General features: G+C 47.5%; 10 protein-coding genes across 10 annotated transcripts; 7 read left to right on the top strand and 3 right to left on the bottom strand.

Moving 5' to 3' along the window:
• Positions 1 to 615: 615 nt before the first annotated feature.
• Positions 616 to 1,835, top strand: FSST1_012775 (uncharacterized protein; the record flags this gene model as incomplete). Its single annotated transcript, XM_083236030.1, has 2 exons — positions 616 to 986; positions 1,043 to 1,835. 2 exons carry the CDS (start codon positions 616 to 618, stop codon positions 1,833 to 1,835), a joined length of 1,164 nt encoding a protein of 387 aa, XP_083082471.1.
• A 93-nt stretch (positions 1,836 to 1,928) lies between these two features.
• FSST1_012774 (Zn(II)2Cys6 transcription factor) lies at positions 1,929 to 3,766 on the bottom strand (the record flags this gene model as incomplete). The annotated part of the gene is made up of 4 exons (XM_083236029.1): positions 1,929 to 2,834; positions 2,885 to 3,019; positions 3,069 to 3,659; positions 3,707 to 3,766. 4 exons carry the CDS (start codon positions 3,764 to 3,766, stop codon positions 1,929 to 1,931), a joined length of 1,692 nt encoding a protein of 563 aa, XP_083082470.1.
• Positions 3,767 to 4,331: 565 nt separating this feature from the next.
• On the top strand, positions 4,332 to 5,402 carry FSST1_012773 (uncharacterized protein; the record flags this gene model as incomplete). Its single annotated transcript, XM_083236028.1, has 1 exon — positions 4,332 to 5,402. The coding sequence occupies one exon, from the start codon at positions 4,332 to 4,334 to the stop codon at positions 5,400 to 5,402; it is 1,071 nt and encodes a 356-aa protein (XP_083082469.1).
• A 272-nt stretch (positions 5,403 to 5,674) lies between these two features.
• On the top strand, positions 5,675 to 6,835 carry FSST1_012772 (uncharacterized protein; the record flags this gene model as incomplete). Its single annotated transcript, XM_083236027.1, has 1 exon — positions 5,675 to 6,835. One exon carries the CDS (start codon positions 5,675 to 5,677, stop codon positions 6,833 to 6,835), a length of 1,161 nt encoding a protein of 386 aa, XP_083082468.1.
• A 680-nt stretch (positions 6,836 to 7,515) lies between these two features.
• Positions 7,516 to 8,985, top strand: FSST1_012771 (flavin-containing monooxygenase; the record flags this gene model as incomplete). Its single annotated transcript, XM_083236026.1, has 1 exon — positions 7,516 to 8,985. The coding sequence occupies one exon, from the start codon at positions 7,516 to 7,518 to the stop codon at positions 8,983 to 8,985; it is 1,470 nt and encodes a 489-aa protein (XP_083082467.1).
• A 73-nt stretch (positions 8,986 to 9,058) lies between these two features.
• On the bottom strand, positions 9,059 to 11,059 carry FSST1_012770 (heterokaryon incompatibility protein-domain-containing protein; the record flags this gene model as incomplete). The annotated part of the gene is made up of 1 exon (XM_083236025.1): positions 9,059 to 11,059. The coding sequence occupies one exon, from the start codon at positions 11,057 to 11,059 to the stop codon at positions 9,059 to 9,061; it is 2,001 nt and encodes a 666-aa protein (XP_083082466.1).
• Positions 11,060 to 12,296: 1,237 nt separating this feature from the next.
• FSST1_012769 (uncharacterized protein) lies at positions 12,297 to 13,488 on the top strand (the record flags this gene model as incomplete). The annotated part of the gene is made up of 2 exons (XM_083236024.1): positions 12,297 to 12,519; positions 12,572 to 13,488. 2 exons carry the CDS (start codon positions 12,297 to 12,299, stop codon positions 13,486 to 13,488), a joined length of 1,140 nt encoding a protein of 379 aa, XP_083082465.1.
• A 2,017-nt stretch (positions 13,489 to 15,505) lies between these two features.
• On the bottom strand, positions 15,506 to 16,590 carry FSST1_012768 (ClpP/crotonase-like domain-containing protein; the record flags this gene model as incomplete). Its single annotated transcript, XM_083236023.1, has 6 exons — positions 15,506 to 15,639; positions 15,702 to 15,879; positions 15,947 to 16,063; positions 16,124 to 16,153; positions 16,206 to 16,336; positions 16,392 to 16,590. The coding sequence occupies 6 exons, from the start codon at positions 16,588 to 16,590 to the stop codon at positions 15,506 to 15,508; spliced, it is 789 nt and encodes a 262-aa protein (XP_083082464.1).
• Positions 16,591 to 17,670: 1,080 nt separating this feature from the next.
• Positions 17,671 to 20,853, top strand: FSST1_012767 (uncharacterized protein; the record flags this gene model as incomplete). Its single annotated transcript, XM_083236021.1, has 3 exons — positions 17,671 to 18,394; positions 18,444 to 18,930; positions 18,981 to 20,853. The coding sequence occupies 3 exons, from the start codon at positions 17,671 to 17,673 to the stop codon at positions 20,851 to 20,853; spliced, it is 3,084 nt and encodes a 1,027-aa protein (XP_083082463.1).
• Positions 20,854 to 21,785: 932 nt separating this feature from the next.
• On the top strand, positions 21,786 to 24,120 carry FSST1_012766 (sulfate transporter family-domain-containing protein; the record flags this gene model as incomplete). The annotated part of the gene is made up of 3 exons (XM_083236020.1): positions 21,786 to 22,106; positions 22,160 to 22,706; positions 22,757 to 24,120. The coding sequence occupies 3 exons, from the start codon at positions 21,786 to 21,788 to the stop codon at positions 24,118 to 24,120; spliced, it is 2,232 nt and encodes a 743-aa protein (XP_083082462.1).
• Between the last annotated feature and the right edge of the window lie 500 nt (positions 24,121 to 24,620).

Raw genomic sequence — 24,620 nt, 5'->3', positions numbered from 1 at the left:
AAAACTACATGTCCCACCCCAGCGTCATACTACATCTGGATCTCATACTCGGTACTACTGCACGTCGTGAGGGTAGTGTGGGTGTGAAGCCATCGCCAGTTTTCCTCTAAGTGACAGTCACCGCTCAACTAGACTAAGAGCAGTAAGCCCCTCATGAGATCGGCATCGTCTTAACGCTTTTCAGCGTCGCATAGGTTGACCCAATCAGGCTTAGCATGCGAGCTGAGATTGAAGGGTTTAGTTTACGAAGAGGATGGCACGTGGATCGAGCTTGTTCTTGTTCGTCAGCTCGCAGGTTAAACTCTTTCGTGATGGTGATTTTTTCCTCAACATTTTTTTACATCTTCACATGTGGTTTGTAATCTTTATTCATGATGTTGTTCTCGAAATAATCAGCTTTTTCGCAACCTAATCCGAAACTAGATGGACTTGGTAAATCATTCCAACAACCGACAGCTGAGGATTACGCACTTTTTCTTCTCACCGCGTACATGAGATTTCAGCCTGGAAGAATGTGCAGATTTATTAAGGTCACGAGGATGTTGGGAACGCTCGTTTGTTAACTTCTGTTTGACTCGAAACCTCGATCTGCAACCATCATCAAAGTTTGTTAGGATGGCTCCCGTCGTCATTGTCAGTCTTATCCTCGGCTGTGCCCTCCTCGGAGGTTATGCTAGTATGTTCACGTCACATTCACATGGCTTCTTTGATGCTTTGCGTGTTTGCAACACTGGTTCAGAGAAGTGCATTCTCGACATGACGGACTCAGTGTCACGACCCATCACAGGTTTGGAGAGTGTCGATGAGGCAGTGAATCTGCTGCTTGAGTTCTTCTCTCAAGGTTTAAGAAAGAATCCAGATGTCAAAGGAATGGATCTTGAAGCTTTGCTTGCTTTTGTGTACTTGGCTGCTCAGTTTGGTGGTGCTTGGTATATCATCGCTCTTGAGGGCTTGAGATTTGGAAACAAGGGCACAATTCTGAGCTGGTAGGTGGCAAACTCACTGACTTCAAGACTTTTGGCAATACTGACTCTAACTCTAGGACCGGAACATTTGGGATAGTGTTTCAAGCCGTTACCATCACCATCATCGCACCAATCTACCTTACCATCCAACTCCTACTCTCGCCCTCAATTCCGCACCAAGCGAACCTCCTCGCCGACCCGATCGATCTCAGCTTCTTGCCTGCTGCTACAATCATATCATACGTTTTGCCGAGTATTGGACTTTGTCTACCACTGGTCTTCGACATCTCTCGAGAGGCAAAATTCATCGCTGTCGCGCTCTGGCAACCTTTTCCGTTATACCAGTCTGCACTTCAGCGTGTCTCGCGTCTTTTTAGTGGCTTTCGGGGACAAGCTTCCTCGAGTAAGGCAAATGTCGACTTGAGGCTGTGTAGAAACGCCTTCAACCGCGCGTACATGTTCATCACTGGGCTGACTATGAGTATTCACCTCGCTGTGATGGGCACCATTTTCGCGTCCTGGATTGGCCAAGTTCAACCTGTATCCGGACACCACATACTTGCCCTTACATCGATCACGAACCCACCGACACTGGCTCTCTTGGAGCCGTCCGTTTCAGCTTTGCAGTCTAGGGAGGTTGTAGTCTCGTTCTTGCGATGGGACGTCTACTGCACCTGTCTCTCCATGATTATCTGGTCTGCCTACCAGCTCTCCATTGCCCAGAGGGCTCCGAATGTGTTGGTCACAGGTATCAGGGCGATGTTGTTGGCAGTGGTTGGAGGACCCATTTTCCCGGCATTGATGTTCCTTTGGGAAAGGGATGACATGGTGACCAACAAAACTTTGCCTACATCACGAAAGCAGAAGTGAGATGAGTGGCCCAGACAAGTGAACCAGGACTGGGAAAGTAATATTGCTGAGTTTTAAACTAGATAGTTATAACATACAAACATGACGCCCGCATCAAGAAGAAAGCCAAGAAGGATCCGGAGACGCACCAAGATTGTCATCAAGTCTACAATCCAACAGCCTAGACTCCAATAACCTCGGTGAAGCTGCCAAAAGGTTATTTGTAATGTCTCCCTCACAAGCGTCCGCCGCCAACCATCCAACAGCAGACCTAATACCAATCGCAGAGTTCAACCGTGTCAATATGATAGCTGCCCTCTCCGCCTGTGCAGGTGTAGTGTAAACGCAATGTGTGACAAGCCTAATTGAGTGCACTATCATAATGGCAGCCGCTCCGTCGTACAACATACTTGAGGGCATACCGTTGGAGTCAATATCACCTAGTGCATACGGCACGCTGGTGAGCATGTCGTCGACACATTTACGCACGTCACACTCCAGGATGGGAACGCATTGCGCCCACATGGCCTGGTAGCTACTATACTCATATTCTGGTTCTTCTTCGGTCGTTTGGAGTGTTGTCTGGTAGAGCAGCATGCTTTGTAGTAAAATGAGACGCGCTGACCGGACGAGAATCATGATGCATGCTGTCTCGGCGTCGTAGTGCATGTTACCAACGCCCATTTCTCCTAGCATTGTAGGAACACCGCGGCCCTCGAAGGTGTTTTGCCAGTATGTTGCGGCCTCGCAGTCCCATGCGTGGAAGACATCCAACATGTCGAAGCATTCCTGTAGTAGGAGTCTCTCTTCCTCAGCGCTTTTACTGTCTTCGGATGAAGCTGAAGGACTACCGCCTTGCAATATCTCGGTCTGTATAAATTGGAATAGACGATGACGGAGGGATAATGTCTTGGACATCATTGCTAGAGCTCGGAGAAGAGGATCAAAGATGCCTATCACAGTGGCGATAGCTCCGGGGTCGGTATATGTATCGTCGCCGTGAATGAAAGAGTAGATTTGCTACAGCACTTCATTAATACAGATTCATTTCTATAGTCAAGGTGACTTACTAGGCGTAATAGAGCAAGTAAAAATAGCTCTGATCCCCGCCTCGTGGCGATTTGGCTTGGCCCTCGTTTCTCCAGCAAGTAAAACAAACCCGAAGCGTGTTCATTCGGGTCTCCCAATCCTTCACCACTAAAGTCCTACTCAAGTTAGACTTGCCAACATACTATATCTGGATGAAGCACTCACCTTGTATGTGCACAGCAGCAAGATTGTCGCAATGACACTATCGTCAAGCGCTTGGGTATCAGACTGTATAGTCTGCTGTAATCCCTTGATGACCCGCCCATAGTTCCTCAATGATCGCGTCCGAAGTTCTTCATTACCCAAATGATTGAACGCAGCCAGTTGAGCTACACTGAGCGTTGCCGTCTCGACTAACCCGCCATCATGGTGATGATTGAAGAAACTCGGAAGAAAGCTAAAGTGGCCCGGGAATCCATCACCTTCGTCAGGCGAGACAAAGCGACGGACAAAGTAACATAGCGACATGTCATCGTAGGATTGGACAGGTTGCCGGATGATGCCTTGAGATCTCCGGCGGGCGGTCGGTTCGGGGACCCGTTTGATCGGCTTTATAGACGCATTGTCCTTCTCTTTCTCGGGCGTCCGCGGACTCGGAGTAACAACGGGTATCGTATTTGTTGTTTTTGGAGATACTGTAGTATTCGGTGACTTTGGCTTCTGAGCTGAATGTCGGAATTGAAACTCGTCGGTGTATCCAAGGCAAGGCTTGCCATAGTTGTAGCATCGTCGACACGTGGGTTTCCCCTCATCGCACTATCATTATCAGCTACAGATCTTGAAGCATCTCATTAGTTACGTACCTTGACTTTGCGCTGGCGACACCGCAAACAACCTGAGCTGAATCGTCCTGGGAAAACCATCTTGACTAAAGCACGATATGTGGAAACAATCCTTCAGACTGGTCAGAGTTGAGTGGTTTGAGATAAGTCTAGAGTAAGATGGGGAAGAGGAGCCTCAGTGCTGTCTGTATGATCCACTGCGGAAAAGCAGGGCGGACAGTGCCAGTTAGTCTGGCACGGACAGCAACCATGATGCTTTAGCTCCAAATGAGGTGACAGGGCATGGATGTTGGAAAACAGGGTTGGTAGCGGGGTCTAGCACGGCCTGAGAGAGTCCAGACGGTGCCTCAACTGCCGGGGGATGGGCAAGATCTGCACGGTAGCTTGTTACGGTCAAGCTTGCGATATGAGAGTTTGGTTCCTGTTGGGACTTTGAGTGAACCTCGGCTTGAAACAACATGATCGGCTTCATGGGATAGACAAGCGATATTCTAAGGATAAAGTATCAAGGCTCATTGTTTGAGATATATGATCGTATAAGATAAGATGACCCGGCAGTACAAAAGTTTATTACTTTGCACCGTTGCAGTGACCACCCAAGATCCAACCAATCGCATCTCATACTTGTTTCAATTTCCTGACAATCATGTCGTCTCTTCTTTACAGTCCCGTCTTGGGCTACATTCAGACTCTGAATGACTTCATCCTCTCACCAATGCTATCATGTCCATTACTTCTCACATCAATCTACGCACCAGAAGTCGCCAGCAATGCACTATCTTCAATTGTCGCGCGACTTTCACCTCAGATCTCAACTACCCTAGACCTTTCAACTGTCAAAAAGGTTCTCCTCATCTGGACTAGCCTGAGTGTTCTACGTACCATCAACAAGGTTCTCAATGTGATGGCTCACAATTCCTGGCGTCTCAGACCCGCCTCGAATTGGTCCTGGACAAATGAAATCGCTGTTGTAACTGGCGGTTCCAGCGGTATTGGCTTGAGCATGGTGCAAAAGTTGTCGGGGTTGGGAATACGAGTAGCCGTCTTTGACGTCCAGGATCTGCCCAAAGAATTGCAGGCTGATTCTCGCGTTCACTTTTATCGCTGCGATATTACCACTGTGGAATCTGTCGCGGAAGCGGCTGATGCCGTGCGACGCGAGCTTGGTCATCCAACCATACTTATCAACAATGCTGGTATCACATCTCCTATGCCAATTCTGAAGATGTCGGAATCATTCCTTCGCAAGATTATGGGCGTCAATCTCATGTCTTTGTGGTACACAACTCAACAATTCCTCCCTCGGATGATCCAGCTTGACAAGGGTCATATCATCACAGTCGCAAGTATCGCGTCTTTCGTTGCTTTGCCCACAGGCGCCGATTACTCAGCGACCAAAGCTGGCGCGTTATCTTTCCACGAGTCACTTGCTAGTGAGCTCAAGCATTTTTACAAGGCTCCCAATGTTTTGACAACTGTTGTCCACCCCAATTTTGTCAGAACCCCTCTTGTTGAAGGATTTGCGGAGAAACTGGAGCGTGGAGGAGTTAAGTTCTTGACTCCCGATGACATCGCGAATGAAGTTGTCGCGCAGATTAAACGTAAGCGTGGTGGTCAAATCATTGTTCCAAAGTCTGCTTCTGGTATCTCTGGAATTAGAGGATGGCCTACTTGGATACAGGAGATACTTCGGGATATGATTGGAAAGACAGCTTAGCCGTAAATGTAGTTTGTAGTGAATTACCTGGAAGAGGAATTGGGCGAACGAACGATTAGGTATCGTGAATAAAGCATCGTGGGATGCGAAGTTGATAGCCTCGGTAATTTCACCACTATTTAGTGCACGATTTGAGTTTAATTGTTCATCAGCACCAGCCAAGTACATAAAGGCCTGCCTGCCCTCGCTGTTTTCCACAAGCTCGTGCCAATCTTCTCTCCATCATACTGCCACTGAACAGCTTGCATCAAGAAAGACCGCGCTCAACGGACATGGCGCTCATTAATTCAGTCAAATTATGCATCGATTACATCTACACGGCTCTAATCACGCCATGGCTATTCTCACATTTCCTTCTCGACATCACCCTCTGCCTCATCCCATATCTTCGACCCTCGCGAAAATGGTCTCTCAACCAAGCCGTCCGCGTCCGCCTTATCCGTCTTGTCCTTCTCTACTGGTCACTTACTAAGTACGGGGACCGATTGAGACTTGATCCAAAACGTGAAAAGAATCGGTTCGAAGTAGTCTCTCCACGATCGCCCAAGCTCTATAGAGGAATTCTTTCGGATTACATTGTGCGACCTGCGCAGTTGGGAATGACTTGGACGCCAGCACGACCTCCACCCGCGGGACTCGTCAACTCCAATATGGTTGTTGCGTTGCACTTCCACGGCGGAGGCTATGTTATTGGGAATGGACGTGATGAAGACACTGGATTTTTGGCGAAAACTCTCGTGAGACATATGGGCTGTACTCATGTTTGCACGCCACAGTATCGTCTCTCGAGTAGCAACAACGGACAATTTCCAGCTCCTCTTCAGGATGCCCTAACGGCTTATCTGGATCTGATCAAAGACAAAGGTATTCCTGCTAGTCAAATTATTTTGTCAGGCGACTCAGCCGGAGCCAACCTGGCACTTGCTTTGGTGCGATACATTCACGAACACGGACAAGTTGACAATATACCACTCCCCAAAGCCATGACTCTTTGGTCACCTTGGGTAGACGTCGCAGCTGCTCTAGAGCAGGACGTCAAGCAGTCACCCAACTACAAAACGGACTACCTGAACACGTATTTTGCGCGCTGGGGTGCAGCTACAGTCTCCGGCTATGGAGCGACCGACCCCGCAGGACCATACCTTTCACCATTACGCAACCCATTCAGCCTCAAAGAGTCACTTCCAGTATACGTCAACGCAGGAGGAAGCGAAGTCCTATGTGCTGATATCAAGAACTTCTGTCATCGCTACGAGAAGCATGGTTGGAACATCCACTTGGACGTGTCTGAAGGGTGTCCTCATGACATTCTGCTACTGGGAGACATGGTGGGATTCGGTGCCGAGGCTAAAAAGGCCGTTGAGAATGCTAGAAGATTCTTGAACGTGAGTGCGGGGTTGGAGTTGCAGAGCTTTGTAGCGAGGGAGCTTTGATGCACGAACAAGGGCTTGACGAGATCGACGGTGGGAACAATCCTTGATCCCCAACAAAGATAGATGGATGAAACTACGTAATTTACCAATTTCACATGCTTTTTGAATAAGACAGATTGAGGCCATGTACCCCGCCATAAACAAATTTAGCTATGCAGCTTTGACAACGTAGTCGCGTGATAATTATACCCGATGCACCCACCTTGACTCAGTCAGTAACACACTAGCCTCTCGAAACAAACAGTCCCCTGCTAGTACACGCAAATAAATCCATCTATCTATCCCTGAAAGGATGTTCGGATCGACACGAGGTTCATGTTTGCCCCGCATTGTCAACTCTAAACGGTTCATGTCTTCTCTTTGCAGTTTAGCTTGCGATCTACGTTTCCGTGCCCGCGGAACCCGTTACCTCACAAGCGACAACGTCATTGTCAAGGGTTTAGAACAACCGATGAAGATCGTTGCGCGGGTCCCGAGAGTAGTTCGGAAGCTATGCTTCAACCTAGCTATCCATTCGATGGTTGGTGGGGTAGCTCAGGGTAGATGCCGAGGTTTTGATAAGCTCATTTAAATTTATTGGATAGCTGGGATCGTCCAACATCGTTTATAACTGAGTAGCCGCGTTGCGAACAACTTGAAGATTATCGACATTGACACACATTGAAGAAACATCTGTCACAATGGAGCAACAAACGAATGACACAAAGTCCTTTGATGTTATCATCATTGGTGCTGGAATTTCTGGCATCAACGCAGCATACCGCCTACAAACAGAAGGCCCTTCAAATCTCACCTATGCCATTCTTGAAGGTCGAGATTCCATTGGTGGTACCTGGGATCTGTTCAAGTACCCTGGTATCCGATCAGACTCTGACATTTTCACATTTGGCTTTCCCTGGAGTCCTTGGAAACGCGATGAGTCTTTGGCTCCAGGTGAAGAGATCAAAAATTACATGATCGAATCAGCTCGGTCTGCTGGCATCGACCATCACATCTGTTACAAACATTCTGTCAAACAAGCCAATTGGTCTACCAAGGACAAGAGATGGAACCTTGAGGTGTTCCACAATGGCGATGAGAAGCCTATCACTTTCCAAGCGAAGTTTTTGCTTCTTGGAACTGGCTACTACGACTATCAGACACCACTGAAGGCTGCCATTCCTGGAATCGAAAGATTTCAAGGCAAGGTTATTCACCCTCAGTTTTGGCCTGAAGACTACGACTATACCAACAAGGAAGTCGTAGTCATTGGAAGCGGCGCCACAGCTGTCACCATCGTCCCATCAGTGGCAGACAAGGTCAAACGAGTTACCATGCTTCAGCGAAGTCCCACTTACATCATGCCTCTCCCTTCGACTAGCTTTCTCACACGTCTTTTCTTCACCATTCTCCCCGCCAGCATGGCTCTCTTCATGAATCGTCTCATGTGGCTAGTAGAAAGCTATCTCACTACATTTCTATGCAAGTCCTGCCCTGGTCTAGCTAAGAGGATAATCAAGCGCGTCACCATCAAACAACTCCCTCCCGACGTCAAGTGGGATCCTCACTTCAAACCCCGCTACAACCCATGGGAGCAGCGTTTCTGTGCGTGCCCGAACGGTGATTTCTTCGCTGCTATTCGTTCTGGAAAGGCAGACGTGGTGACCGACAAGATCAAGACTATCACGGAGAAGACCATTGAGCTTGAATCAGGAGACACATTACATCCTGATTTAATCGTGACGGCGACGGGTCTTAAGTTACGCTTTGGAGGTGGTATCAAGTTTAGTATGGATGGAACCGAGTTCAACGTGGCTGACAAGTTTGCATGGAAGGCTACCATGCTTGAGGATGTTCCCAACGTGCTCTTCATGATGGGATACGAGAATGCATCATGGACTTTGGGTGCTGATGTCAGCGCTCGACTATGTGTTCGTATCCTGCGCAAGATGGAAGAGAAGAAGGCTGTTGCTGTCATTCCTCGTCTGACTTCTTCAGAGGATATGCCTGTGAAGTCAATGATGAGTCTGTCTTCAACGTATCTGAAGAATGCTGGTTCAGTGTTTCCGAAGGGTGGTACGGGTTCTTGGAGCCCAAAGTCAAATTACTTTTCGGATATGGCTGGTGCGAAATGGGGTGATATCACTACAGGGCTGGAGTATGTTTCATAGTTTGACTGTACATATGGTAAGTAGTTCAATGTAATAGGAATCAGGTGCCGTTTCTTGGTTTTTGTTGCTCCAATTATATAGATATGTCAGTGAAGCGACGTGATAAAGACTCTTCCGAACCCGATATTATAACCCCGTTCATGCTAGACGGATCATTCTGTGATTCCGTGTCCCACGTCAGCCTTTTTTCTATGGTGACGTTGAGGTAACGTATTGAACTTTGATCAATGCCTTGGCGAGCTCGAAAGACTAGATATAAATCTCCCAAGAGTGGTATCCTTGTGCATGCTCGTTTGGTGTCGACTTGGACAAAATCATCATCAAGAGTTTCTGGTGCCTTGATCCAGCTCTCCGCTTGAGGTCCTACGAAACACCCTATCATGCTACCAGAACTCTGCATGTTATCTCTGCGAGATTTAACACAGATGAGAAATGGCGGCAGTGTACCTCTCGGCTCATTATCTCTAAACAGAATCAGTGTGGTCGGGGCTGAGTCTATGCTTGCATTGAACTTCTCAAGTACAGAAGCATGAGCTCGCGACTCCGGTAGGGGTAGTATACTGTCAAATGGATAGCTACCACTGAGGACATAGTTGGCGTGTTCTATAGGTAGTGATCTGAACCTGAACGTTGGGTTGAGACCTTCAGCCTTTGACAATGATTTCGAAGACCCAAATGATGTTTCCAATGGAACATATGCTTTAATAAGTATCGTTTCCGGTGGATCTGCTGGAGGCCCTCTTTCTCTATTCTCAGAGTCAAACTGCCTCAATCTGTATGCCGACTCATGATGCTGTCTCTCCTTTTCATCCGTGAGACACAAGCGTAGTGGCATCAAGCGCACTCTAAACCATCTACATCGATAGCCGTTTTCCACTCTTTGGAAACCACCAGAAGCCAGTTTCTTAATGGGTATCGCGATATATCCATCTTTATTCCGACATCGTAGTATGGCGAGCAGACACATTGCTTTCAACCCTTTGGAGTTTTGTCTAGCTGGCGTGATGACAAGGTTGTGGTCAATGGCTTTCACAGGGTGGACATTCTTTGAGAATCGGACTGTTCCGACTACATCAACGTCGTCTATTCCGCAGTTGAGATTCTTGGGGTCGATTGGTAATGGACATAGTTTGACCAACACAGCTGATAAACTGACATTTTGCTTTACCATATCATAAGGCGAATGGCTGTCTGGATAATCCTTCGGTGTCACAATGTCGTGCGAATCTCTAAAGCAAGAAACAGATGGTGCTAAGAGACCTAGAAACTGAAAGCCCCTTGCAGAGATTCCCTCTCTTGTGGAGTAGCCTTTATCTTGGAGTGGCTCCGTAGACCATGCAAATAATGAATCGTCATTTGAGAGCTTCATTATCTCGACTTGAAGTCTGTAAAACGCTTTCTGACCTTCTCCATATATTAGAGGCATGTTGACATCGAAAAGACCCAGCAGTGAATATGCGTGATCTTCCAATCTCGTAGTCTGTCGCTCTGATGCCCATGACATGATCATGGCAATGCTGACATGAGTCCACGTGTGCCCAACCAGAGTTTTTATATCAATCTTTGTTATCTCCGAGATTGTCGCACTGAGAGTGGCTTTCGTACCAATCTCACGCCAATCGTTGGCCAAGAATATCACTTCATGTGGCGCAAGTAACTCTTGTAGGGTCCATCCACGCGTAAACCAGCGACTCTGACGAAATTGGGATCCTTTTGTGACAGGGTTCTCTATGCTGGGCACATCTTGTAGATACACATAGCAAGCATCGGACTTTCGATACCATAGAAACATGGAGTTGATAGCCTCTGATAGTTCTGCGCTTGACGTCTTGTCTATACAGCAAGTGTCCACCCAGGCGTACTCAAATCCCTCATTTCTGACTTTTGCGCAGAACTCGACGATTTTCCGATATCCTTTGGAGTCTTCTGATAGAGGAAGTGAACCAGTCATTTGTTGATATGAGACTTCTTCGTTCGTCCACACGTGTGAGAGGATGGCATATGTTGGCACTTCTCGACCAAGATCTCCAACGAAAGATTCCAACTCCAGAGTTTCGACATTGATAAGACGCATTGCAGATATGTAGCGAGGCTTTGGGTATGGTCGATACCAGATAGGGCTTCTATTTCTTGGCGCCAATGGGGGTGGCAGCGATAAGGCACATAAAGAGGACGATCGAAAGAGGAATGCTGAGACACAACTCAGCCTTACGTGTGGGTTCATTGAGAAAAGCGAAATCTGACAATGCACGCTTGTAATTGGTCTAAATCACTAACAATCTAGCGTCGTTGCTAAACCCCGCGCTTGAGAAATGTGATGGTGTTGTCAGCAGCTATTTTGTTCAACCAAGCAGCCTCGCACGTGATTAGAATCACAACCTATCATGACGCCGTATCTGCTGACTGATAAGATACCTACGATTAGACCAGGTTTCATTGCCTCATCAGCACTTTGGTTAAGCTACTGAACTACTGAACTGCGATCGAAAGTGATAGATATCCCCTGGAGCGATTTGTTATACTAGAAAGACTTCATATAGACATTTAGTATAGATATTATTGAAATATCCGATCAATTGGTGGATTGATACCGGCTCCGAAGCATATAGACACACCTTGCTCCAGCGTGTGAGTTCCATCAACTGTCATGCCCATCGGAATGCAATCTTGTAGATAGCAAGAAATCCGGTCGGTAAACTTGTTCATATATGAAAGCTCAAAATTATTCTCTGTGTAGAGACCATAGACCTCCCAAAGCTTTGACAACCAACAAGACAGCTTCTAATCAAAACTTCCTATTTCGGACAAGTGTGAGCAAGTCTCACTCTACCATCTCACTAGCTCAACCTCCCGCCATTTTTATCCGCCGTCAGCTTACATCTAATACCAGCTACGTGGCTCAGCTGTGTTTCTGTGGAGCATTGACGTCTGTGTTTCACAGTTGAATAATCGTACATATTCCTGATTAGGAAAGGTGCTCAGCCTGTTGTTATTTCTAAGCCAAATATGATGGAATTGTTTCTCAAGTACGGACCAGACGGCATGCAGCAATCTAAACTTCGGCGCTCCATGGGACTGAATTGGTTAAGTGACTAGAGGCTTAGATGAACTAGGCATTTCGGCACTGTTCTAGGTTGGATGAAGCTGAATATGGAGACGATGACAGCATTGTCAGAGCTCTATGGACAACATTTAAAAAGAAGAAAGACGCCCATTCAATAATAGAAACTACCACTACAGATCCATTCTCAAACAACTCATCATACAACCAGTTTTCCAATCTATAAAACACCTACTTTCGCTACCACATCATGAAGAGCATCTCTCTCCTCCTCCTAGCAGCCTCATGGACTCAGGCTCTACCTCAGCCCAAGCCTTCTAATGGAGCATTGTATTTCCTCGACAGCGACCCCAATGGTGCCTCTGTGGTCTCTTTCGGAATGACCAAAGATGGTTCTTTGGGCGAGCCCGTGAGGACTTCGACCAGGGGCAATGGCATGATCGGCAACAACATCAATGGCTCCGTCACAGCTGGTAAGTGTCGCAGAAAGAACAATTCCACAACTATGCTAACATTTCTCACCAGACCCTCTGTTCTCCCAAGGCTCTATCATCGTGGATGAAAACCTATTGTTCACCGTCAACGCCGGATCTAACACTATGGCCGCTTTTCACGTCTCCAAGAATGACCCAGTCCATCCTAAGCTTATCGGACAACCAGTCGATACTATCGGTACCACTCCCAACACAGTGGCGTACTCTTCCAAGCATAAGGTCGCCTGTGTTGCCAACACTGGAACCAAGCCTGGTGTCCAATGTTTCAGTGTTTCTGGCAGTGATGGCGTCAAGCCAGTCGGTGGCCTACGATCCCTCCCAGTCATGAACCAGACAAACCCTATCATGGGACCTCCCAACACTGTGTCAAACATCCTCTTCAACCCTTCCGAGACGGCTCTTTTCGTTGTTATCAAAGGCGATGGCATGCAGAGTGGCTACATCTACGCCTACAAAGTCGAAAACGGTATCGTCAGTGAGCAGGCTGTGGTGTCCAGGCCCGAGAATCTTCCCATTCCTTTCGGCATGTCCTTTTCAAACGACAACTCCGCCGTCGTCTCCACGCCTGCCTATGGTGCTGCATTCGTGTCCATCTCCAAAGACTACACAGTCAGCACTGAAAACGTCCTCAACATCACGACTCAGATGGCTACTTGCTGGACTGCTAGGTCTTCTGAGACTGGGTCCGTGTATCTTCTCGACGCAGGTGTCGCTAACATCAACGCGGTCAACCAAGAGACTAAGGCCATTAGCCGCACTCTCCCTGGGTATGAGCAAGGTATGGGCAACTTTGACGGTATCGTCTCCGGATCTAAGCTCTACGTGCTTCAGAGTGCTCCAGCTGTCGCTATTTTTGATCTCGAGAATCCTTCTTATGGTCCTCAAGTTGTTGACTTGAAGGGTTTGGGCAATCGTGCTTCTTGGACCGGTATGGCGGCGTATGCTTGAGGGTCATGACGATAAATTCGGGTTACTTGCGGGCTCTTTGCACTACTTCGTAGCCTGAAGACTCTAGTACCATAGCATAGCTCAACTCCTTTCCTTTCCTTCTTTCTTCAGAAGCATTTAGCTTCTCTTTTTGGACACTAAAGTCCCCTTTATGCCATTAGCAATAGTCCGTTTAGTTGTATATCAAGGTTGTCTTTACACTTTTAGATAGGTCTACACAAAATTGCAATACAAGTCTCATCATAGCAGCAACACTAATGCTTTCATGATACATGTCATAGTTGCTTTACTCACTTTGTCAGTCAGACGTCACACTCAACGTCTTTAAAATCTCTTACCCAGCTCTTGATTCCACCCAATCAATATCTATTCATCTAATCATGTGTTCATGTCACGAGCATGGGAACGTAATATGAGCAGAATATCCACCCTTGATCGAGAGACGAATCAAGCAAGTCGTAGAGCTCATTAGATCCTTCAATTGTATTAAGGGCGTAAAACATTATCTGACTTGGACAAAACACGTCGTGACAGTGCTCATCCCATCGAGTGCGAAATGACTGTTACGTCGCCTTTGTCTTTCGAGGCTGTGTTTAGGCCTTACATTACCATTGAGCCAGGGCTTAATGACACAGCCCTGCCTGAACTCTACTAACAAAGTTCTTGAATGACAATATCTCTATTCTAAGGATACGCATAAAGTGATTAAGCATAACATGGTGTTATGTACATTTTGTAAATAGGTTTTAGTTGTGGGGGTTATCGACTGCAAATGATTTGCAACACTGTTCTTCGGATACAGATACGGAATCTAGTATCCGCGCTGGGAAAAGAAGCAAAGACGTGTTTTCAAACTTAACTCTTCGGGATCTCGTATTTAGCGTCGAAAACAGAAGGTAGATAAAATAAGCTATCCGTGAAGGTTTGGGGATTACGCTCGGTATCCCACCTTGGTGGCGATGATGCGATACAGGGTAACACCCAACCCTCTCGGCCCGGCTCCCACTGAGCTGTCAATACGCCTCAACTTTAGGCCATCCATTATCGTAATACTACATTGATCGGGACGTCCCTGATGTGGCATCTCATATCGATTCATGCATGTGTTTGATGCTGCATCTTGACTTATTCATCATCCCGCCATCCCGCTCGGGTGATTGACTACATGAATTGATGTTTTGCTTGACAAGGGTCTAAACGGAACTCAATCCGGCTTCTGGAAGAGGCAGGTTTCGTTGGTATGCACGGAACTATTGATTGTCCGCTGTCATAATTGCCGACGGAGATGACGTGTGGATAACAGGATCTCCTTCATAATCATCGTGAGCTCGCTTTCGCCAGATCAAACTGTCAAACCGTTTCAGAATTTCTTGATACGCGAACTGCAACCAACTGTCACTAGTCAAGCTTGGACCTCGGTTATCCAACTGCAGTAGGTATTGTCTTGCGAATTACTTCTTCCCCTAGTGACATTCGGCCGAGTTTAACGTTTGAGTTGGGTGGATAAATTAACCATTTCCCCTGTGAGGCTGCAACCACTCACGACAAACGGAGTACGCCGCGCCATGCTTTGGTGTGTTACAGAAGATCCCCACACCCACAGCCGCATCCATTGCATTGTCAAGGGGGACCCCTGGAATAGGAGGGTTACAGCGTAAAGGGGGATGAAAATGCCAAGATGCAAAGTTTTGTTTTGTTCAAGAGCAAGAAAACCAGATTTAAACGACAGGTTTAAAGTTTCGGCTGATTAACTAGGATAAGTCTTTCTATCGTCGATCACGGCGCCGGCGGAAAGGGAAAATCTTTGCAGCAAAACTCAATCTGGCGAAAACTCAATCGACAAGCTATGGAAGAACAGACACTACACTAACGGGATAATAATAGACTCGGTATTATAGATTAAAAAGACCGTGGAGAATTCACGACCGAGGTTTGGCGAAACTCAAAATTGATTGATCATGGTATATGTGTTTTTCTTTTTTCCAATAATACATTGACGGAAAAAATAGAGATTAATTTAAGAATGCTTGAATGTGGGAGCCCTCTTTTGAAGGAAAGATTGAATTCCCTCCTGAAAGTCATTTAGGCCAAAAGTAGAATAGTACAGGGCCTTTTCATGGGTCATGCCAGCGCTGAGGGTGCTATTTTCCACTTTGTACAGGGAAACAAGACGTTAGCTACAGCACAACAGTGGATCAAACAACACAACATACCTGTCAACACAGCTTGTTTAGCCGTTTTAATAACTGGACCCGAGAGTCTTGCAATCTTTTCGGCTAATGCAGTTGCGGCAGGTAACACGTCCGCCTTGGGGAAAACCTTGGTGACGACTCCAAGACGTTCGAATTCTGCGCCGCTGGCAGGTTCACCGGTCAATACGAATTCCATTGCCTAGAAGAGGTAGTTAGTTATCATTATCACATGCTGACAGACACTTCAGAGGGTGTAGGGAACTAACTTTGTGCTTGCCTAGGGCGCGGGCTAGACGCTGTGTACCCCCAGCTCCAGGGATCGTTCCAATCTTGACCTCGGGAAGACCAAACATGGCATCTTCGGCGGCGTAAATGATGTCGCACTGCAGAATGAAATAAGCTTAACGGACACACATATTGTGAATTGTTACGGCACTACTTACTGCAAGAGAAATCTCAAATCCACCGCCAAGCTGTACGTATCTGGTTAGCATTGACAAAGACGGGAGATGAGCATGCACTAACCGCATAGCCTACAACGGCAGCGATGACGGGCTTGGTGAATCGATCAAGAGCATCGGTTAGATCCTTAAGGAAAGCGATTTGATGAGCTTTAGAGGTAGAAAGCTCAACAAGCTCATTGAGATCCATTCCAGCTATTGTTGTTAGCAGCTATCACTGGTGGAACAGTGCTGATCTTCAGGAACTTACCGCAGAAATGGCCCTCTGGTCCACCAGTCAGAACAACAGCGCGGACAGTCTCCACTGAGTCGAGATAAGCCAAAGTGGCCACTAATTCATCAATTGTCTTTTGCGCGAAAGCATTACGCTTTGCAGGTCTGTTGAACTGAATAGTAGCAACGCCAGTCTCTCCACTGACGGAGAGCTTGAGATCTGTAAGGTTATCCATTGTGATACGTATTTGACGTAAGTAGAGTGAGGAAAAAAAAAGAAAATATGATGATGATGATGCAAGACTGTTTTGTTTCTGTGACAAGACATCAAGTTTATGTTCTACTTTATCACCATGAAGCGCGCCATCCTACAGTGATCCGCATAAAAAAAGGAAAACTCCCAAGTTTCAACCAAGTGGAGAGAGGCGCTGTCACAGGTTCCGGAACGGTCGTTTCGGCATTTGAGGTAGGCGAACCCGTCGATCCCCGTCGCTGTCAACGGTTTTGTTTGCCGTTTTGGTGACGGCCAACTTGATTACCATTTCCTGAGTCATATCAGTGCGTTTCTCACCAAAACGGCAGCTCGTCATTCTAAACTGACAGGAGCCCATGGGTAAACATGGCATACATCCGTTTCAGGGACCCCCCTGGCAAAAGTGTGTATGTCTCCGCCCCGAACGGTACGCTAAACCGTTTCCTTTTCTTTTTTTCCACTGACAGCAGTGGAACTTGCGTCACTCCGTATCGTTTTGGGACGACATAGAATTTAGGGCTCCGGGTATTCTCATTGGACAATTCCCTGTATGGTGAAAATTCCATGGGAGTCAAGGATACGACAGCTTCAAAGCCCTGACCCTTCCAATTCCAAGTTCCAGCTCAGTCTGGCGGCTGCAGTTACCTCTTAGAGTATAACATGACCGCGGAGGGTCTATGCATCTCGTTCCAAAAGATCTAACTAATGCAACCTTGTTCTGAAATACCCACTAGGTAAATAAAGGATAATACGATGAGTTAAACTCATGGACTGTGGTGGCAGGGCAGGAGATTTACGAATCGCCACTAGGGATGGTCGTCCACTTCACGTAACCGACGAAACAACAGAATACGACAAGAAGCTTCTTGTTCCGAAACAGTGCCTCGGAACGGGGGTGACCAGCGGTAATTTTTCCAGTTCGGACAATGAATCTTGTTTTCCTGGCATGGGGTACGTGTCTGGGGTTTATTACTTAAGTTCTTCTTCCCAATGTGCAAAGGCGTTTCTTCGTGATGTGTGGTGTGATGTGTCTGTCGATCTCGTAATTCTTGCCCCATTCACCATGTCTTCTTTCTCTTTTAGCTCTCTCGAGAGCCTCTCCCTGGCGGATAGAGTATTGTTCAACAAGTTCAGCAAGGGCGTTGAGTGTCCCATCCCTTTTGATGTCACACACCACGCGTTCGAGGCGGTTGCGCAGGCGCATCCCAACCTCACAGCGGTTCGACACTACGATGGAACCACAATCACATATGCCGAGCTCGACCGACGGGCGAATATGCTCGCCAATGAGCTTATCTGCTCATATGGATTGAGGATAGGCGATCGTGTGGTGTTGGTGTACTCACGATGTATCGAGATGGTTGTGTTCATCATGGCTGTTCTCAAAGCTGGTGGACAGTACGTGCCATTGGATGGTGGTATTGTCACTGATGACACTTTGGGTTTCGACATTGCGGACTCTGAAGCTCCTGTTGTTCTCTGCCTTCCCAAGTTCTTCGAAAAGGTGGTTCGAAGTGTTCCCGATGATAGACGGAACATCGTCAATGTCATTGACCTTGACTCTACTTCACCTCTCTGGAACATGGGAAACCCATCAAATCCTATGGTTGATGTTAATACTGACGACGGCGCATATGTCATCTACACATCTGGCACTACTGGCCGCCCCAAGGGTGTTGATGTCCGACATAGAGGTGTCACCAACACCCTCCTGGCAGAGCCTTCCAAACTGGGTATTCGCCCCGGAAGGAATGTGGCACAGCAGCTCAACGTTGCCTTTGACATGTGTAAGTTCACTTCACCAAACATGCCAACGTGGCTAATTAACGATAACAGGTGCATGGGAGATTCTGGGCACCATGATGAACGGCGGCACCCTCCACATCCGAGGCAGCGGTCTCCAACCCTGGACAGAATGTCTTCAACGCTGCGACACCATCATCGCTACACCCTCCGTCGTCCTCAAGTACATGCCCAACGTCGAAGACTTCCCCAACGTCGACACCATCGCTGTCGGTGGCGAGCCTTGTCCTTTGGCTCTCGCTGAGAAGTGGGCTCCTCACATCAACTTCTGGAACGTTTGCGGACCTACAGAGATTAGCATGCTCAACACGTGCCATCTTCACCGACCTGGTATTCCACTGTCTATTGGAAAGCCTAACCCTAACACGAATGTGTATATCCTGGATGACAATGAGGATCCTGTTCCTGTTGGTCAGCCTGGTGTCATGTGGGCGGGAGGTCCTGGTGTTTCGGCGGGTTACATCAATCTTCCTGGATTGACAGCCACACGATACAAGCTGGATAAGTTTACCAACGATGGGTAAGCAAGACAAACACTCGACTTTAGGATTTTGACTAACATTGTTACAGAACCATGATGTTCAACACTGGTGATCTCGCTCAGTGGCTTGAAGACGGCAGCCTTCTCCCCCTCGGCCGCAAAGACGACCAAGTCAAGATCCAAGGCTTCCGAGTCGAACTCGACGGCGTCTCCCGATCCATCGAAACAACCACCGGCGTTATCAAAGGCTGCGCTCTCAAGATCGAAAACGCACTTTGGGGATTCTACTCTTCTGAAACTCCCATCGACGAAGGCCAGCTGAAGACCGCTGTCGGTAGATCCCAACCCTTCTACGCTGTCCCCTCAGTCTGGAAGCACCTCCCTGTTCTCGAACTCACACCCAATGGAAAGGTTGACAAGCGCGCCTTGATGAAGATTGCGACTGAGGGCGCTCTGATGGACACTTTGGGGCTGACTGTAGAGGAGAAGCCCAGACCTCAAACCTTGTGGCCTTCTCAAGAGCGCATGATGTCGATGACAAGTTCAAGTGATGGAACTGTCGTTGGTACAGATAACAACATCATGCGAGATCTAGAGAAAGACGACAAGCCTTTGGTTGACGAGTACAACGAGGAGGAATTTCCTCTTCCTGAGAAGAATGGTGTTCATGGATGGCGATGGCTGCGACACACTGCCTTTTCAGCATATCGCAAACTATTCGGCTTCATCTTTTTCACCAACCTAGCAATTCTCATCATTCTACTAGTCAACAGCCGCGATAACGATTACTACCCAAAGCCCACACACGTGGCCACAGCTGTTGCATCAAACCTCCTCGCCGCAGTCCTCGTCCGACAAGAGTACGTCGTCAACGCCATCTTCTTCACCTGTTCCCGCGTCCCGACCTCATTCCCGCTTTCCATCCGCCGGCATTTTGCACGCGTGTATCACAACGGTGGTGTACATTCCGGCTGCGCTGTCTCCGCTACAGCGTGGTGGTTCATGTACACTATTTCCGTCACGCGCGACTTTTTATCCGAAAAACACCCTGCTCAGATCAAGTCAGTCGTTCTCGCTCTGACGTATGTCATTCTAGGGTTTCTTTGCTTCATCCTCGGTATGGCCTGGCCTTCTATCCGTATGAAGATGCACGATCAATTTGAGTGGACGCATCGGTTTGTTGGATGGACTTCTGTTGCTCTTGTTTGGGCGCACATTATTGTCTCAACAGCGGCTTCGACAACGGGACCGCTCGGTCCAGCTTTGGCTCAGAGTCCAACAATTTGGCTGCTTTCGCTCATCACATTATGCATTGCTCTTCCTTGGACAAGACTCCGACGTGTCAAGGTTGTGCCTGAGCCTTTGTCAAAGCATGCTGTTCGTCTTCACTTTGACTTTGACACACCTCCACCTTGTTCATCCCGAGGTGTTCGAATCACCGATCGGCCATTGGTTGAGTGGCATGCCTTTGCAGCCATTCCCGAACCCAGTGGTAAAGGTTTCTCCATCGTCGTTTCCAAAGCTGGAGATTGGACGAAGCGTATCATCGAGAAGCCTCCCACATCTATCTGGACACGAGGAACGCCTGCATCTGGTGTTCTCGCCATCGCACCTCTATTCAAGAAGGTTGTTCTCGTGGCCACTGGCTCTGGTATCGGACCTTGTCTACCAGTCATCATGGAGCGACGCGTACCATGCAAGGTAGTCTGGTCAACCAAGAACCCTCTGTCAACGTATGGTCAAGGTATTCTCGACACGATTTTGGCTTGCGATCCTGATGCTACTATTTGGGACACCGACGCGAAGGGAAGACCTGATATGGTGAAGTTGGCTTACCAGGCGTACAAGGAGAGTGGTGCTGAGTGTGTTTGTATTATTTCCAACAGATCTGTTACAGCCAAGGTGGTTTATGGGCTTGAGAGTCGAGGTATTCCGGCGTATGGTCCTATTCTTGATTCCTAGACTGTGGAATTGTCAAAAATGTTTGTTTCTCTTTGTTCTTTTATACTGTACCAGCCAGCTATTGCCTTTTCGATAGGACGAGGTTTCTCGTCAGCATCTTTTTATTTGGGGATCATTTTTAAAACAATATTCATGTCAAGCCATGTTGTCATTGTGCCTATTTTGAGATTTATGTTGAATCTCATTGCCTCGTTTCTACGTGTTAACGGCTGACAATCTACCGACAACCACCGATGGTCCAAGGGTAAAAGCGCGGATTGATAGCGTGGCACGCCCGACACTGCATCCACTACTCTTTCACCTCAGCGCCACGAAACGATAATTCACAAGTGGCTTATTGCTTGGGTGAATTGATTCGGGACCTTTCACAAAGTCTTATCGGCAACCCCATTAGTAAGTAATTAAGACCAAACTTTCCTTCTCAGCACATGAGAGCCGATACTGACTCGACAGGCCACCAAACCAGCATCATGACACGTAAATTGATACCCAACATTTCCAAATGACATCCGAGGTCGATCTCAATTCTAGAACAAACAACCCGGTATCATGTCTGTGCGTTTTCCTCCCGATGGCCGAAGATAAAGTCGGTGACCAGAATTTGTGCGAAGAACCAATGGACTAACACTCGCAAACAAACAAGTTCGGGAACTATTTTAGATCTCGATGATAACCGCCTTTTCTTGACCGGTCTGGGTTATCGGTGCCACTTATGCCGTGTCCGGGTTCTCCAATCCGATCGGCGACTGTCAAAAGATAGCGCGACCCGCCGAGCATCCCGTCCGCCCCGTGGGTCCAGCCGGCCCGGCTGTCGGGACCTCACCCCCTTAAGCTTAAAGATTTTCGTATAACTCTCCCTTGTTGATCCACCAAATAAACCCATTTCTCTTTTTGTTTCCCCATAATCTTTATTTTCTTCTAATTCATTCAAGATGAAGCAAACGATAGAAGACCCATTCTTTGAAGCTGAGCCAACTGTTGCAGAAGAGCTCAAGCAATGTATACCCACAGCAGATGGCTCATTACGATATCTACAATCTTTATTTCCTTGCTTTGGATGGCTGCCTAGGTATAATTGGCGATGGCTTGTTGGTGATAGCATCGCTGGTCTTACTGTTGGACTGGTCGTTATTCCTCAAGCCATGGCGTATGCTCTATTGGCTACCCTGCCACCAGATTTTGGACTGTATACTTCTTTTGCTGGTGCAGCGACATATTGGCTTTTCGGTACTTCAAAAGATATAGTCATTGGTGTAAGTAAATCACATAGCTTCGTCAAGGTTTTTGCTGACTTGACGCCTCTTAGACAACAGCCATCGGCTCACTACTTGTCGGCGAAATCATTACCCACGTCCACGAAGCACGACCCGATACCTACACAAGCGTCGAGATTGCCAAAACATTATCATTCATGACTGGTATCATTCTATTCGCATTAGGCCTCCTTCGTCTTGGATGGCTAGTCGAAGTCATTCCTTACATCCCCGTCTCAGCTTTCATCACGGCCGCCAGCATAATCATCATGTGCACCCAACTACCAGTACTCCTGGGCATCCATGGAGTCAATACTCGCGACGATCCATACAAGGTACTCATCTCAACCATGCGTAAACTGCCAGACGCACAGCTTGATGCTGCTATCGGCATCACATGTTTGGTGTTGTTGGAATTGGCAAAGTACGTTTTTACAAAGCTGGAAGCTCGTCAGCCTGCGCGAAAGAAGCTCTGGTCCATCATGTCATCTTTACGCCTTACTTTCGCCATGTTGCTCTACACTCTGGTGAGCTACCTAGTCAACCGCAACTTGTCCGAGGAGGAGAGCAAGTTTAGGATTGTTGGCCATATCAATCAAGGTACGTTGACTCTCCATTCCATCACCACCACCAGCCGCTCACAAGTGCAGGGTTCATCCATGCTGGACCTCCGAAGCTCAAGACAGACCTCATCGGTGTCATTTTGCCTCAAAGTCCAATCATCTTGGTCATTCTCATCGTCGAGCATATCGCCATTGCCAAAAGCTTCGGGAAGAAGCTCGGATACGACGTTGTTCCATCACAAGAGATTATGGCCCAAGGAACAGCCAACATCCTTGGTCCGTTCCTGGGAGGCTACTCATGCACTGGTTCCTTCGGTGCATCAGCCGTTCTTTCCAAGGCGGGTGTTAGAACTCCACTAGCTGGTCTCTTCAGCGCTTTCATGCTACTCTTGGCACTTTATGCTCTGACTGGAGTCTTTTACTTTATTCCCAGAGCGGCTTTGGCTGGCTTGATCATTCATGCTGTTTTCAACCTCATCGCATCGCCTTCTACAGTCCGCAAGTACTGGCGTTTGTCACCGTTCGAGTGCTTGATCTGGGTTGTAGGCGTTGTCATGGCGGTTTTTACTGGTCTTGAGCCAGCTATCTACACTACCACTGGCCTCTCATTTCTACTCCTTCTTGTGCGCATTGCACGGACAAGAGGCGAATTCCTCGGTAAAGTCGAAGTTGAGCAGACTGTTGAGACGTCCGAAACTACCGATGACTCTAAAAAGTCAGCTAAGCGCGATGTTTATCTGAGTCTGGATCGAAATGATGCTTCAAACCGAGATATTTTGGTGGAAAGCCCACATGGAGGTGTTCTTATCTACCATTTCCCTGAAGGCCTGAACTACCTCAACCAAGCGCAACATCTGAAGAACTTGACTGATTATGTCTACACTCATACCAGACGACCCACAGAGGAGCAAAAGGAAGAAAAGGGCGAGGCTCTTTGGTGCGACACAACAGGATTGTACAAACAGGACAACGATTTACCAGTACTACGAGCCATCGTCATAGACTGTTCAACAATTAACAACATTGACATCACCAGCGTACAAGGCTTGGTAGATGTCCGAAACGCACTTGATCGATGGGCAAGTCCATCAACGATACAATGGCACTTTGGCGGTTTACACAATCGCTGGGCGCGACGAGCCCTAGCAGCCGTCGGTTTCGGTCAATGCAGTACAGAAGATGGCTATTCATTTGGAAGTTGGACATCTGTTCCTACTTCATTCGGTGAAGCAACAGAAGGCGACCACAGAAGAAGAATAAGCACAGATGATGAGAATACGATTGGCACGCGACACAATGAGCTCAGTGGCGAGAAGCGACTTTTCTCAGTATTTGCAATTGACAGGCCGTTGTTCAATGCGGATCTTGGCGAAGCGGTGAGAGCGGCATTAGAGTACGCGCGTAAAAGCGAGTGCCGTTCTCATTCACATACCGATACGGAAACTGAATAAAAAATGCCTGATTAATTTAGACGCCGACTACCGAGCCGGGCCTTGTCTCCACTTTGATCCCGGGATTGTGGATATCGGGGACTTGATGGAAGCCGATCAAACCCCGGGATAGAGTTTTCCCCGCAGTGTATTGTCAATACTGGGCGTTGAAGAGGACGGTATAGATGTGATTTTGGAGCCTACAGCGAAGTATATTAGCGTGTCAATTTCAATAATTCACTGAGTATTCAATCTCAACTGGCGTTATTTTCAACATCGTTTGGACATGTAAAAAAAGAATCAGGCGTCGTCCACGGTTCATAAAACTAGATGTGAAGAAAACTAGGTATTTGCCCCTGCATGTTCAGGACCTTGTCTTCCTTTACCAGGTGCTTCATCACTTTTTTATGGTTGCAATGTCTGTTGATTTGTGTTCAACCGAGGCTACCCTATACAAGGTCGTCAACGGATGGTTTAGGCCAATTTGAAGTTTGAGTTTCGAAAAGACCACAGTAAATGAC

This window comes from Fusarium sambucinum, chromosome III, assembly GCF_050947815.1.
Source record: "Fusarium sambucinum isolate potato_lamoka chromosome III, whole genome shotgun sequence".
In the NCBI taxonomy this organism is placed as follows: domain Eukaryota; kingdom Fungi; phylum Ascomycota; class Sordariomycetes; order Hypocreales; family Nectriaceae; genus Fusarium; species Fusarium sambucinum.
Note: the sequence above shows the minus strand (reverse complement) of the source record. Positions and strands in the feature narration are given on the sequence as shown.